Genomic DNA, 15,000 nt, shown 5'->3' with positions numbered 1-15,000 from the left:
TTTGCATGCATCCTCAGGAGGCGGAGGCGGAGGCGGTAGTAACATCGAGGCGTGTTGCGCGATCAAGTTCACCATTGCCAACTCAAGCTAATGAGGTTTAGCGAGCCTCGCAATGACGACCGCTGGCTTGTCGGTGACGTCTCTGCCAGGGGAAATCCCTCAGTTCAGCTGTCACCGGCTGGCAGAGGCCAAGTGCGGGCACCTTTGAGCGTTGACCCCACGGCGACTTTTACTTTCCGCTGTTCGGCTTGTGAATGTGAAGGAACTGACGGGCTCTCATTTTTTTATTTTTTATTTTTTTTTATTTTAATCATTCAATTTGAGCGCACGCACACCATCAGAATTGTCATTACTGTGTGTGGAAAAAAACAAACCAAAAAAAAAACAATACACCAGGGACAATCTCTTGAAAGCAAAACAAAAATAGAACAGACCAAACTGTACAAAAATGAAGATTGATAGAAAAACAGCTCCACTCCAAAATGTTTCCGGAAAGAAATATTTTTTTTGCGACAGTTCACAGTAGGAATGGGCGTCTTGATTCAACCGAGACAAAATGGAGTGCGCTAATTGAGACATCCAAGGCAACGGCAACACCTGCACAGTACCACCCTAAAAAATATTCAGTTTGATTCATAAAAACTGGAATACGTGCATCCAACCATTTGCGAGGAACAATACTCTTAAGCGCTTTTATTTTGTCCACCTCTGCATTTTGCATGACCCGGTTAATAAGAAATGAAACTATCTGAAATGCATCGTTTTTTTGTTTTTTTTCCCCCCCCTATAACTGTTTTATTAGCATAAGCATTTTCATATCACAACGTCTACCGCTTCCCTTCAGTTCCTCGTGTCTCCGTAAAGTTATGTCGTTACTTCCTCTTTGGTAATCGGCGCAAGAACTGCCAAAAAAAAAACAAAAAAAAAAAAAAAAAACGCTAGATGCCTCAATGTAAAAAAAAAAATCCTGACTCTGCATTGGTCAACTTTGTTTAGCAGTACATGATTATTACACAATTCGCGACCCCCCTTCCCAACCATCCAATTGCAAAAATATATTTTTCTCTTTTTTATTTTTTTTAAAGGCACTTGCTGAGTAAGAATTAAATAAAACATGCGCTGCTTTGTTGTTTCCCTTTGTTGGCTTTTTTGGATTGGCTAAGAGTCACTTCTCCTTTTTTTGCATTATTAAGGGTGTCACGTGGTAACAGACAGAAAGTCCCCGCTAGAATTGACCGTGACTCAACTTCTTGAGCGTATTACTCCATTAAAGAGGATATGAGTTGTATGTAAGTGTCTGACATGAGTGCTGTAAACAAAAAGGTCCTGGTTGGAAGGGCAGCTTGGATTCTCCAAAAGTTTTAGTGGTATGCTTACGATAACCGTGCAGTGATTGAGACTTATTCTACTTCTCAGAGTGTCCGTAATTTTCCCAAGAGGATAAAGAATTCATGCCTGTGACTACTGTTTTATTGTGTTGCGCCACAGTTGATGTTCAAATATCCGTTGATTGTAAAATTGCGACTATCGATGCTAACTGTTAGCATGTCAAGGCATTTTGAATTATTTGTTAGCGTTGAGCTATGACAATTTTTTTTCGTAAGGTAAAACTGTCGTTTTGAATGCGCATGGTGCCATTATTTTATTTTTTGTGGGACAATTCACTTCAACGGTATTGGTATTTTGTTTCTTGGTGTAAAAAGTATGGCCTGAACGATATGGATTATTTAGTTATTTACTTTTATATTCTGCCGAGTAAAAAAATTGCAAACTGATTAACCGGACGATTATTTAATAAAATACTTTTTTTTTTTTTTTTTTAATCCCTTAATGCTTACAAGAGTGAAGATATGTATTTCAGGCAGAAACCGTGCCGTGCTTTGTCCTTTATTAGTTTTTCAACTTTACAGTAAAGAGAATTTATTTATTTTTTTTCTCCCTGATTTTTGACAATTTTAGAGGAGCTAATTTCAGTTGATTAAATCGGCCCGCTGATTGATCGGTCAGGCCGTGGTCAAAAGTTTGAGAACCAAGTCAACCCACAAAGGAACAGCAGCAGCAATGCATGTTCCCGCCAAATTCCTCAAGCGCACGGCCAAAGTGCAGGTTCTAGTTACAGGGCAGCCAGGTGGCGCGCATGGGATGCTGCGAGGCAGGAATGTAGTGGCGGCGCGGCGAGGGCGGGCAGGCGAAGAGGGGCTGGACCTGGGCCACGTAGTAGTTGCTAAAGTTGCAGTTGGAGACGTACGGGGCGGGCTGGTAAAAGCAGGTGACGTTGGCGGCGTTGGGGAAGGCGTTCTGCTCGGCCAGCGCCCGCCACGCCAGCGAGGAGATGAGGCCGAGCGTCTGCCGCAGCTCGTAGCCCATCAGGCACACGGTGCTCTCCTGCACCACTTTGTGCAGCACGGCCAGGTAGTCGTACTTCCTGTCCTCCAGATCCACAAAGTGGTTCTGCAGGAAGGACTCCAGCTTGCGTTTCTGATCGGCCACGTCGGGGAAGTCGATGAAGAAGCGCGAGCACATGTAGCGCTGCAAGAGTTTCATCTCCGAGTTGGAGGCGGCGCGGAAACCCCGCACCAGCAGGTGGCAGTACTTGAGCAGGCCGCCGCCCCGGATTTCCTCGGGGCTCCTGGTGCAGATGAGGCGCTTGCGCAGGTGGTCGAGGGCCACGGGGAAGTCGCCGTAGACGCTCTCGCCGAAGACGGTGGGGTGGAAAGCGGCGGCCATCGGGTGCTTGGAGCACTCGTAAAAGAGCAGCAGCGAGTCCAGCCGGATCTGGAAGGAGTCCACGCTGAACTCGAATTGCCGCCGCAGGGAGTCCACAAATTTGAGCTCCACGTTCTTGCCGCGGTTATTGTACAGCGAGATGAGGCTCCAGCGGTCCGAGTCGTTGCACACTTTGACCATCTTTTGCACGTAGGCCTCCTGCAAGAAAACCGAGAATGAAAACTAATTGCTGGTTTTTTAACGAATACAAGCGAAGAGGACTTCCAAAAAAGAATCGCAATATCGAGCTGAGGAAAATGTATGTTTTTCAAACAGTTTTTGTTACCTTGATTTACGAGTTGAGAAGTTGGTCACCAGCCAATTAACAAGACGAAACCAATTTATCGCACGTATATTCGTAGTTTGTAGTTCAGCCAACGCAATACCACAAGCGATCCTTCCCCTGTCATCGCTGACTCGAATTTGGTCACGCTTCCACCCTTTTGCCCTGAGGTCACAACGCTAGGTAGCAAACGTGTTAGCATCGCAATGCTAGGAATTTGGCAACGGGTTCTCGGATGGTTCTCGTTCTCGTAGTTTTGCAAGATACCAAAAATGGTCACCCGTAATTTACCATAAAGTCGATTAATGTTAGAAGCCGGTTAGTCGCGATTCTAAAGGGGCCGTGTCCAAGGTGTTTAAAAAAAAAAAAAAAAAAGCAGAACCAGTGACAAACCATAAAGGTGAAACGTTTCGAGCAAGCTGCCCAGCTTCTTTCTTGTTGCATAAAGGCGGCTCGTGTTACCTAACGCCGCTTCCTGTGTCAGTCCAAGTCAGAATGGAGTAGACAATAGATTGTGTTTTGCTTTTCTCAGTAATGTTCGTCTGTCATCTGTCTGAACGGGGCCACTTTACTCCGGTGACTCTGAATTTAGTTGGATTCCATGGAATCCTCTTTCAAAGGGAACACAAAAAAAGTGTTTTCCACCCCCTCATCAGAATTTTTTTTTTTTTTTTTTTTAAACATTTTAAAATATTTAAAATTATTGAAAAAGATCTGTTGATATGTGGCGAACTGGCAGTGTGCATTTTAACTGAACAACCACAGCTGCACATCAAGTACTGTACATTAAGTAAAATCCCCGACTTAGAAAAACAAAGACGGTTAAAAAAAAAAAAAAGAAAAGAAAGAAAACTGTAAACACAATAAAACACTATAACAAATCTGTGTTAAAAGCCAAAGATTAAAAATGTCTTTTAAAGATGGCTTAACGGGAGGTCATTCCAAAGGGAGGGACCGGAAACTGAAAAGGCTCGACCCCCTCTGAGACTCGGCTTCGGACGTCCCGCCAAAAAATTTATTCGGGAGGCGAAATGGCCTGGAAGGTGCTGCAGGAATTTCTGGCAAGTGCTGGCCGTTTAGTAGACACGACAACAATCTTCCATCTTGGTCTGCCTGAACTCAATAAAAACCTCTAAACCTTGCTACATTTTGCAAAAAACGGCTAATCAAGGGTGTTTTTCATCAGATGGCACCGGAGCCTCAGTCAAGCGCTGCCAAATAGCAGTGACGGAAAATGTCAGAAAAGCCTACTGGGACGGCTACTTTTTTTTCAACAGTAAACTAGTATTTTTTTGGCGGCACATGCCCACCCACTGGCCCCTACTGCAACCCAATGCCCCCCCCCTCCCTCCCCAGGGTTACATACGTGCTCTTGCCACCGATGTTGCACATATTTACCTTAAGCGTCAAAGGCGTGATCCTCTCCTTGTTCACTTCCTCGGGCAATAAATCCAGCAGGCAGTCCAGCACCAAATCTTTGACGATCTGAAAGTCCTTCTCCCCCTTGAGCTCGGCACAGAAGATGAGGTCCAGGTCGTTCCAGCCCAGGCCGCTGTCCTCGTGCAGCACGTAGCTGGCCGCCGAGCCGTTGAGCCGCACCTCGCGCACGCGGATGTGCGTTCGCTCCATGCGGCTGCGCACCGCCTTGACGATGTCGCGGGGCTTCACCTCCAGCGTGGGGAAGCTCCAGCGGCCGTGGATGGGGATGGAGCCGGCCAGAATGGCATCCAGACGCTGCACTTGCTCCCAGTTGAGCACGCTCAGGTTGACGCTCTCCCCGCCGTCCACATTGTCGCCCATCGTTCTTATTTTTCCTTGTCAAAAGTTTTTTTTTTTTTCTTTTTCCTCAAAGTCCTGCAAGAGTTGCCGGGGCAACTTTGACGCTCTGGAAATCGTCTCTTGTGCGCATATGGCGGAACGAAGTCTAATATTCTTGTCCTACTTGCGGTTCTACACTCTCCAGATAAATTGAATTCAGCAGAACCTGTGGTTTATTAGTCACCGCGCACCGCCTCGCCAACTGGGTCCGCATCAACTGCAGAACTGCCCTTTGTGTCCGCGTTCAGTCCCCCGACTTGTCCATGACGTTCGGTCAACGCTTCAAAGCTTCGGCGGACTTAAACGCACGCGTCGTGAAGTGCAAAAAAAAAAAAGCCTCGTCTTTTCATCTGCAGAATTGCACTTTTGCATCCACTTTTAATCCACCATGATGTCCAAAGAATCTCTCCATGGTCCCTTTTCCGCGCTCTTATACGCACGCGTGTCAAAGTGCGTGAAAACGACTGTCCAGCCTTGTCGCACGTCCGCACCAACTTTTATCAAGCGGCGTTCTGTCGTCTTTGCGCTCACATTTTTGCCCCGTTTGTCCGTCGCCAACAGCGCGTGATGTCATCGAGGTTGAAGTTGCACAGCTGCAAAGGGCGAGCCTGTGGCCGGCTTCCCGTCTGACTGTCAGAACGAGGGAGGGGGGTGGAGGGGGGAGGCGGGCTCGCATTGATTGACAGGCGCCATCTCCAAGCTGAGGAGCGGGGGCGGGGCTGGAGAATGACACTGACTCGAGCGGTGTTACACTCTAAAAAAGGATTGGTTAGATTAACCAAAAAAATGACCAATCTAGTTGGTAGTTATGTGTCCGACTGATCTTTTGGTTAAAACAACCAATTGAGAATTGATAGCGTTTTTAACCAATGTTTATTGGTTATAGGTTCCAACCAATACACGTCAGTCCTTTTGACCAAGATATTGGTTAATTTGTGCACACGCAACCAAAATAAATTGGTTGGACTGGAACCATCTATATTGGTTCATAATGACTATTTTAATTGGTTAAAATTGTACCATTATTAATCGGTACTGCAGGCTTGGAATTTAACACTGGTATCTGGAATAAAATAATGAGCAAGTTTAAAGCACCAATGCAGTTCAGTTTAATTAAAAAAAAAAACAATACACTATATATTACAATGCATACATAAAATACATTACAGTATACAAAATATTTAGTAAATAGCATTTGGAACAGTTAATGCAGTGATAACAAAACACAAGTTACAATTGCCAGTCCTTCCCTATGGAATGAGCTTCCATTAAATGCTAGGTGAGCCCCCTCCCTGTCCACTTTTAAAACACATTTGAAGACAAATTTTTATTCTTTAGTTTTCGACTCGACATTAGACTGTTGTTGTTCTTCTATCCATTGTATATGCGTTTATGTCTTTTAATTTGTGTGCTAATTTCCCACAAATTAATATTACACCACATCGAAAGCGCTTTTTTTTTTTTTTTTACAGCTCCAGCTGTTGAGAAATGCGCTATATAAATAAAGCTGTATTGTATTTTGTTTTGATAATTAGTTCTCGAGTCCCAGGAGTTAAGACATCAGAGGGTGTGGCGATGCCATACACACGCACCTCTGAAGAAACATCCACACATCAGCAGCTTCTGTTGGGTATTCCACATCATATCCAATTTTGATAAGAGAGTCCAACTGGTAAACTAGTCGTCATAAAAGGAGGTAGAAAATATTTGTTGACAAGACTGTGGTCCCAGAGGCAACTATTTGGGCTGGCATGTGACCCTTCTCTTCGCACATTCCTCCATCCATTCCCTTTGACAGGCAAGGAGGTCTGTTCCAGGCTGGAATGAGAATAGAAAAATACAGTTTATTGTACAAACGGTTATTTTAGTTAATGAAAACTAACAAACTAACTAAAACAATAATTGAAAAAACATTCCGTTAGCTCGGTCAGCATTTAACAAATGTTTGCAATATGAACTCTACTTCTGGAATGTGTGCATGCATGCATCTTGGTAACACAAATAGACCTTGACCATTGTCATTGTTAAAATGTGAAACCTGAAAGATTTCTTTATGGCACTTAAAACAAATATAACCCATGCTTTACACCAACTCTATACATGTACTGTCCAAAAGTAATGTCACACCTTCAGAAAGTATTGTAGTTTTTGGATGAACTTGGCCCGTGGAACCATTTTGGGAAACATGTCTTTCACCAGATCATCTGTAAGACATGAAAAAACTCTCCTTGTAAATTTCTTCCTCTGAAAATAAACAAAGCGAATATATTATCACACAGTCCTTGTACATGACATTATGCTTTTGATACTGTACCTTTTTAATGGAGATTCAAGCGTCACACACCAAGCACTAATACCGAGAAATAAAAAAACAAATAAAACCCATGCTTTACACCAACTCTATACATGTACTGTCCAAAAGTAATGTCACACCTTCAGAAAGTATTGTAGTTTTTGGATGAACTTGGCCCGTGGAACCACTTTGGGAAACATGTCTTTCACCAGATCATCAGTCAGACATGAAAAAACTCTCCTTGTCAATTTCTTCCTCTGAAAAAGAACAAAACTAATATATTATCACACAGTACTTATACATGACATTATGCTTTTGATACTATACCTTTTTAATGGAGATTCAAGCATCACACACCAAGCACTAATACCTAGAAATAAACAAATGTATTATTTTCTCGGCAGTGCATATACACACTACAAACTTATATCATTCAGTGTTTCCCCCAGGTTTACTGGTTTGGAAGTGAGGGGAATTGTAGAACACAAATCAGCGCAGGGTATCTTATGAAGGTGTCGGTCCTCCTCCAAAACAAGCAGCTTGACCACGTCGACATTGCCAATATGCTAAGTTAATGTTGTGGGCTTCAACGTTGTTGATAACCACACGCACTTCTAATACATTGATATCGCGGGTGTACTAGCTTTATTTGAATACAATTTCTTGGCAGTATACGACAATAGCCTTATGTGTTTTTTTTCCTGACCGTTCTCACGAAAGTAAAAATTGCTCAGTTGACGAAAAACATTGGAAAAGCCATTACCGTCGTTTAATGGCGGGCGTTTTCACATTTTCAAAACCAGCACAGCAAACACTCTCCGAATGGCTTGAATGAGAGTGACAACAAAGACTTACCGTGAGAATACAATTACATTTCAGGGACTCGCCGTTACAGGTTGTGTTCAGGACTAGGCATGTATTGCCGTGCGGATGTTAACAGTTACTCTTCGTCCGACGCTGACTGCCGGACGCCATATACAGCATGTAACAGCTCGAAGTCTGCTTTCGTCCGCTCCCGCCTTTCGCCTTTCGTCTTCTTCACTTCCTTTTGTGCCAACGACACGAAACAGCGCCAGCTTCCAATGGTGGCCAAACACATTTCTAACATTTTACCTATGCAAACACTATTGTGTAAAGCGATTCAAACACTGGTTAACATTTGCGACATTTAAAATAAGGGTTTTGACTGCTCAGATGTAATTAATTTCAAGTGCTATACATACGTAAATTAAACAGTATTAAACACTTGTCTGATGTTTATCTCGGAGCGCATGCCATTTGGAGAGCCCCGCGAATACAAGCGGAAGTACAAGCATTAAAAACAGTCTCCATACTCACCCTTGAATCTTTCCACGTAGTTTTCTAACCCCCACTCCTGTAGCGTCTCGATCCAAAAGTCAAAATGGAAGCTTGCGATGAGCGACAACGTGGTTTGTGAAATGCAACGCCAGACTATTTATGTCTAAATTAATGACATAAATGCCACCAATATTTCTTGTTGGCTCATAGAGATAATATAATTTAAATTAACATAAATAAATTGTGAATTAATATATACTCATTCAGTAGGTCTATATCTGACGCACACTACACACTGTGTAGCAAAACAGTTGGGCTAGTGAAGTGTTATTTCTGTAACCAAATTCATTGGTTGTTTGGATAACCAATGTATTTGGTGTGCTTATAAACAACCAGATTGGTCATTGACCGCCCAATCTATTGGTTAATCGAACGAAAATAAGCTTAACCAAATAGATTGGTAGTTTTTTTAACCAATCCTTTTTTAGAGTGTACCTAACCTCTACTGAGCAAGCCACATCACATTTTACATAGGAAAAAGTCTCTCGCTAAACCACCGGACAAAATCCATCGACTCCAAAAGTGCCTTTAATTCTTCTGCCTGTGAATATATAGCGCTCGTGGCGCAGCTGCAGTGGATATAAAAAAGTCTACACAACCCTCTTCAAATGCCAAGTTTGTGATCCAATAAAATGAGACCAAGATTTTAAAAGAGAAAAAAAAGTGATATGTTTTCCACTATTCATGTAATTGGAGAAAAAAAGCACAAGCTTTCAAAGAGGGAGAATAAAAATTAGATGTGGTTGCACAAGTGTGCACACCCTCTTCTAACTGGACTGTGTTACGAATTAACCAATCACATTTAAACTCGAGTTAAATCGGAGTGATCACACAGCCCAAATAAAGTTCCGATGTTTAGGAGTCTCTGTCTGTCTTCTATGTCAGAGTAGGTTTTTAATTCCTCTTAGAATGCCTTTTGCATTGTTGTAACTAAATTACGCCCTAAACAAATGTAGTTGATTGTCATAATTGAATCCATCATTTCGAAATCGCATGCTAACCGTGAACTCCAAAGACCAACTACTGAGGTATTTTTTTAATTATGACTAATTATAAATAAATGAATTAAGGTGAGGTTTGTGCAGCACGCATAGTCAGCATCCATACTTTTGTGTGGGAGCAATTGGAAGAAGTCAGCTGCAAACTGTGGGCTGTGCAAGCTTGCGGGCTACTGCGCCTTTGTCGGTTGTCAGGGAGAATCTGTCAGCCAACATACTTGCGTCACAGCAGACAAGCCCATAAACCATCTTACTGCAGATTACCAGGTGTGTGTGCACGTGTGTGTGCGCGCAGTCACACACATTCAGAGTATCATGCGCAGGGAAAGGCATGCATGTGGACTCGCACACATGCACGTTTTCATGTCATAATTGCAGTTAAATGCACAGGTCAACTGCAAATTGTAATCAGAGATGGCTTTATATGTGCCTAATGTTTTTTTTTTACGCTGATTTAAAAAAAAAAAATTGTTACTTTTTTCCCAGGACATCTAGTTTGACCTATAGAAAATTGCGCAATACGGCTTTCCCATGCGCTGTTATGTTTAGAAGAATAAGAAATTCCATATGTCGCGGAGCCTAACCCTTCATTCATAAATGACATTTGTTGTTTCATATTATAATATTGTTATTACATTGTAATACCTGATGTGCTGCAGAAAAAATAAGAGCAGATTCTGAATCAGTGCAACAAAATCATTTAGAAGTGTTTACTTGCATCTCTGATACCCCAAAAAAAAAAAAAATGAATTGTTTGACCAGTGTTCCTAAAAAAATTAAACAAAAGTGTTTTTTTTTTTGTTTTTTTGATCCCAAAGTCATTTTTCTTTTGCTCTGTTGGAACCAAGACAATTATTGCAGTTTAGTTGGGGACCTTCTCTGCCTCTTCTTCTTGCTCCTAGTTACTCTGCAACTCATCTGGTGGACCTTGTGATTCCTGGTAGAGCTTTACAATTTCCGCAATTAAATTCAAATTGACATCGCGAAGTAGTAGAATGCAATTTTGAAAAAAAATTCAAGTAGCGCCCTCTATTGTGGGAAAAACAGCGACGTCGTGTACTTCAGTTTGAGCTTGGCCAAACAAATCATTTCTGAGTGAATGTTGCCGTTGCGGCGGCAAAGACGGACGCGAGACAGCGGGCCGCGCTCTCTCCAACTTTTCCCCATTCATCAGTAGGCTCAATGTCAGACTTAGCGCTCGTGACTCTAAGCGCGAAACGGCGACTTATGTGCCCTCTGACCCGTCAAGTGGATGACACCGGATTGCTCTGCGCTGTCTGACGACATTGGCGGATTGACGTGGGGATTTTTGACAGGGCCCGTCGTCGGCCTGCCAAAACGGATCGGGGCACAGCGTTCACCTTTTGTACCCCACATGGACGATTTACTGAGCGTGTCGTTGCGGCTTTTAGTGACATGCATTCGCTGTTAGTGGTTTGAATAACTAAATGCCCCCCCACACCCACACCCTCGAACAAAAAAAACTTACATAATTTACTCTTAATGACAGCATCCAGGCCCACCCCACCTTTTGCCATTTTCCAGCCGTATCCATTCCCACCATTCCATGTGGAAGTTGATTAAGAGATTACAGTGAGCCCGTTAGCAGAACATGCTTTCAACCCTCTTCCGCGTTCCCGCCTATTTTTACTCTTTTGTCTGGATTTTCATTAGCCGCGAGAAGCAGCATTCCGCTAAACCTTTTATTGCGAGTTCAACCAAGCTCCAAAAGGTTAGTGACCACACAAACCTCCTCCAGAGGTACTTGTCAAAATGTTAGCTTCTGTTCTGAATCATATTTTTTTTTAATACGGAGTAAAACACTCTAAATTCTATTAATAGGAAATAATTAAATAGAATGCGAATAATTAAATAAATTTAATGCATCGGTTCAATACATTGCACTGCTCCTTCTGGTCTGCCTACTTTGGCCACCAGGGGGCAATCATGCAGCCACAAACTACTCTTAAGTGACTGAGCAGTCTACAATTAGTCATTTTTCATAGAGGATAAATAATCTATTCTAGTAAGTATTGTCCTGTTGCTATTGTTGCTTTATATATTCAATTTGTAATCTTTGTTTTATGTTGAGTATGTTTAGGCACCATCATAATACTCTGAAGCGTTTGTACACCCTCAAAAAAATCGACCACCGGCTCAAAGTTGGTGCATTTGTAAGTCAAGGTAATTTCCAGAGGATTGATTCTAAACTAGGCTTTTTTTTTTTTTTTAAATATATATATATATATATTTATATTTCCACTGCTGTATATATGTATTCTTGTCATCTGTGATGTAAGGCGTGCGCATACTAATGCGGACATGCAAAGTTGGACAACTATTTCAAATCACACATATATTTCACACCTCTGCATGCAAAAAGCAGAACAGCCGTCGACGAGAACGCGGCAATGTGAACAGGAAGTAAACTGTAGTGTGGCTGAGTTCACGTTGATCCGTTTTGACTCAAAACTTTTGAGTGTGTACCTTTGTCAAATGAGAACACATTTCCCATTTCACATCTTTTTTGCACCAGGATCGATTACTGCCTTAATAAAGCGTGCACGTACGTAGGGGACTACTCCCACGCACACATTCTTCCTGCATGCCAAAATAAAGCTTTTGATAATCCCCCCTAAAAGTGTCACAAACAGACCCTGATCTAATTCAGGTTTTTGCTCCAACAATAATGTGATCTATCCGAGCGGAAGACCTCGTTTCCAACCACATGCAGCGCCATCTGCAGGACGCTCGGACACGTTTGGTTGAATCTCTCTAGGTGGCGCTGTTTCCTCATCCCATGATTTGCGGGTCCCTTTTCCCACGCCGGAACATGTTTTTGCACAGCTGTGTTGGGTAAACAACGGACTTGAAATGGGAATCTGGTCAAATAGAAGTGCTGGTTCAAGTCGTGTACTTTGAATTAGTATGTTCTTTTTTTTATTTAGTAAAACTTTTGTGGTGAATTATCTACAATACTTCTCAAAAAAAATGGTTGTCTTTGAGGAGCAGTTTTGTTCTTCAATGTTTTAATTTGAGGAGCAACTTTCTAATTTAGAGGAGCATTTTTTTTTGTTTTGGCAGGTTAATACTTGAAGTAAAGGTTTCGTTTGACAATTTCAAAAAGTTGACAAAACAAATGAACAATTAGTTTCCTTTTTTAAATGATCAACCTTTTTTTTAAACTCACATTGTGAATCACGTCAAACTGTAATTTCCTACCTCGGAATATTTTAGGTCAATCTTAGTATTCCTGACTGATTTAAAAAAAAAAAAAAAGCTGCACTGAAAGTCCAAATCATCATCATTTATTTTTTCACAATACAGTCCTGATTTTTTTTTTTTATGTGAATATTCAATATATTACATGAATATACGTTATTTTATTTTATTTTCAATTTTTTATGTATAGTCTGATATTGTTTTTGTAATTGATTAATTTATTGTTAAAAAAAACATGGGAGGAGGTCCTTGAAAAAATATTAAATGGCACTTTTGAGGGAAAAATCACTATTTCACTATTTTATTTCTATTGAAGCAACGCGTTCCCATCGCTTTCCTAACGTTGCAAACTGACTCACAAAAAACATGGCAATTTTCTTTCTCTTCCCAGTAGCTATTTATCCTTTCTCTTCTATTCGTGTGTGTTATCTCAGTCTTGTGTTAGATAGACACGCATGTCTTTGTTTTGACGCCCGCGATGATTAATGTCCACAAACAATGCAAAGGCGGAAAACAAACCAATGCTTGCTGCTATCTGTTGCGTGTGCGCGCGTGCACGTGCGCTTAGCTTTTTTTTTTTTTTTTTTAAAAGATTATTGACATTATCTCGCACTGCAACAACTTGAGCTAAAAATCGAGTGAGGTTGAGCTATGTAGCACTGTGTCCTCGCGCATTATCAAAATTATTTATCAGGCCGCATTCTTCGCTCTTGTGTCATAAATAATTGCGGCGTGTTTATAATCACAGTCTTTTCCTGTTTGGAGGTGCTGAGATGAGGCACTTGAACTGACCATGGTGAAGGATGCGCATTCACGAACAGCATGACGCCAGATGGGATATGTTTGATTTCGTCAATATATTAATGTGGTTTCAATTGGGCAGCAATTAGCAATTAGGTCAACATTTTGGTTCACATGCAAAGAGACAATTTTGTTGTACTGCGGCGACTCATCACACATTTCCTACTGGACGGTTTGTGGAAACGCTACCATGGGAACGTCATAATCCAGATTGAGATCAGCAGCTGCATGTTTTTTGTTTTTTTTTCAAGCATTCTCATGGATAGATCCAATGTTTTCATGGAACTAATCATGTCGCTATTATCTTTTAGTCCATTTTTTACCCTTTCCCTCTTATCAGCCATATCATCAGATGTCAGAATATTTTTTTTATAATCATAATTTTTGGAGAGTTTCTTGATATTCGTGTATTTGTTCGATATTGCTACTTGTTGCAGAGTGAAAAATGACATCACAGTGACTAAGGTCTCATGTTGCTCCACCAGACATTCAATCCCAAGGACGTGTTAAACCGTTATTTATTCTTTTAAACTTAAATTTTTCAAGAAGGTTCCCTGAAACTTTTTTTTTTTTTTATTTATTTATTTATTTTTTGAGGGGACTTTTTGTGAGTTGACTTGAGTTCACTGCCCATTATACAGCGCTCATAGTTTATTTTTTTTTCCTGTTGAAATGAAAATACCAAAGTGTAAATTAAAAATGGATCCCCAAGAGGATGTTGGAGGGAAAACCCCGGGATCTAATCATGAGTTCATACAGTTGTAAAAAGTCGAAGAAAGGGAAGAAGAGCGCTTTGTCCATATTGGCCAAAATGTATCCCGCTGTCTCTCCTGACAGACATGACTTTGCTACTCAATTCCCAAACATACTTCTCACAGCTCAAATTAAGATTTAAGATTGGAAAATATAGCCATCAGCCATAAAGTGTATTGTGTACAGCTTTGAATCGCCGGTCAGAGATCAGGGCCCCCGAGCTCCACAAAACGGCTGCGACAACACAGCTGCTTTCACTTGGACAGTCCTCGATATGTTCCTCGCATGGACGTATCGATGCGCAGGCTCGTCTGGTGAAGTGTCAGACGTGGTGGTCTGCCCGTCTTGTTGTGCGATGGAAGACGGGAGTAAATGCATGGGCTGTAAACATAACGGACGGACCACACACGTGCGTCCATGAAACAGACCTACAGCAGGCAAAGACACACAAACAAGAGTTTTGGCGTGGGGAAAATTCATAACAAATCTTCCTCTTACTGATGGAGTGATATGGTAACGTGACGTTTGTCACATTGAGAGAGCACGCAATAGAGGTGAAACTTCTGAGTCACAAAGGAAGCCAGGACCACGTCTAAAGATCGCCGCCGTTAAGGTCAGTGTTCATGACCAAAATGTTATTCATGGCTGAGATTTTCAAGGGGAAAAACAAAAACTGCTAGCCAAAAAGATCATCTTTTGTAAAATAC

The 15,000-nt window shown here is 41.7% G+C and overlaps 1 protein-coding gene and 1 long non-coding RNA gene across 2 annotated transcripts; both read right to left on the bottom strand.

Annotated features, from left to right (window-relative positions):
- Positions 1-279: 279 nt before the first annotated feature.
- Positions 280-5,505, bottom strand: LOC148316611 (terminal nucleotidyltransferase 5A-like). Its single transcript, XM_088286766.1, has 2 exons — positions 4,448-5,505; positions 280-2,925 (listed from the first exon to the last, which is right to left on the bottom strand). The coding sequence occupies exons 1-2, from the start codon at positions 4,847-4,849 to the stop codon at positions 2,110-2,112; spliced, it is 1,218 nt and encodes a 405-aa protein (XP_088142892.1). The 5' UTR covers positions 4,850-5,505; the 3' UTR covers positions 280-2,109.
- Positions 5,506-6,551: 1,046 nt separating this feature from the next.
- On the bottom strand, positions 6,552-8,156 carry LOC148316610 (uncharacterized). The gene is made up of 6 exons (XR_015840245.1): positions 8,016-8,156; positions 7,488-7,530; positions 7,301-7,417; positions 7,182-7,217; positions 6,995-7,071; positions 6,552-6,685 (listed from the first exon to the last, which is right to left on the bottom strand). It is a non-coding gene; the product is annotated as an uncharacterized LOC148316610 (long non-coding RNA).
- Positions 8,157-15,000: the final 6,844 nt, after the last annotated feature.

The sequence above is a fragment of the Idiotropiscis lumnitzeri genome, chromosome 21 (assembly GCF_059441095.1).
Source record: "Idiotropiscis lumnitzeri isolate Australia: NSW breed Sydney's pygmy pipehorse chromosome 21, RoL_Ilum_1.0, whole genome shotgun sequence".
In the NCBI taxonomy this organism is placed as follows: Eukaryota; Metazoa; Chordata; class Actinopteri; order Syngnathiformes; family Syngnathidae; genus Idiotropiscis; species Idiotropiscis lumnitzeri.
This window is presented reverse-complemented; position numbering and strand designations above follow the sequence as displayed.

Excerpts from the sequence above, each read along its gene's own strand:
- LOC148316611 (XM_088286766.1), bottom strand. The coding sequence starts at position 4,849 with ATGGGCGACAATGTGGACGGCGGGGAGAGCGTCAACCTGAGCGTGCTC. Across the intron at positions 2,926-4,447 it reads TCACGCCTTTGACGCTTAAG|GAGGCCTACGTGCAAAAGAT; the intron begins GTAAATATGTGC and ends GTTTTCTTGCAG.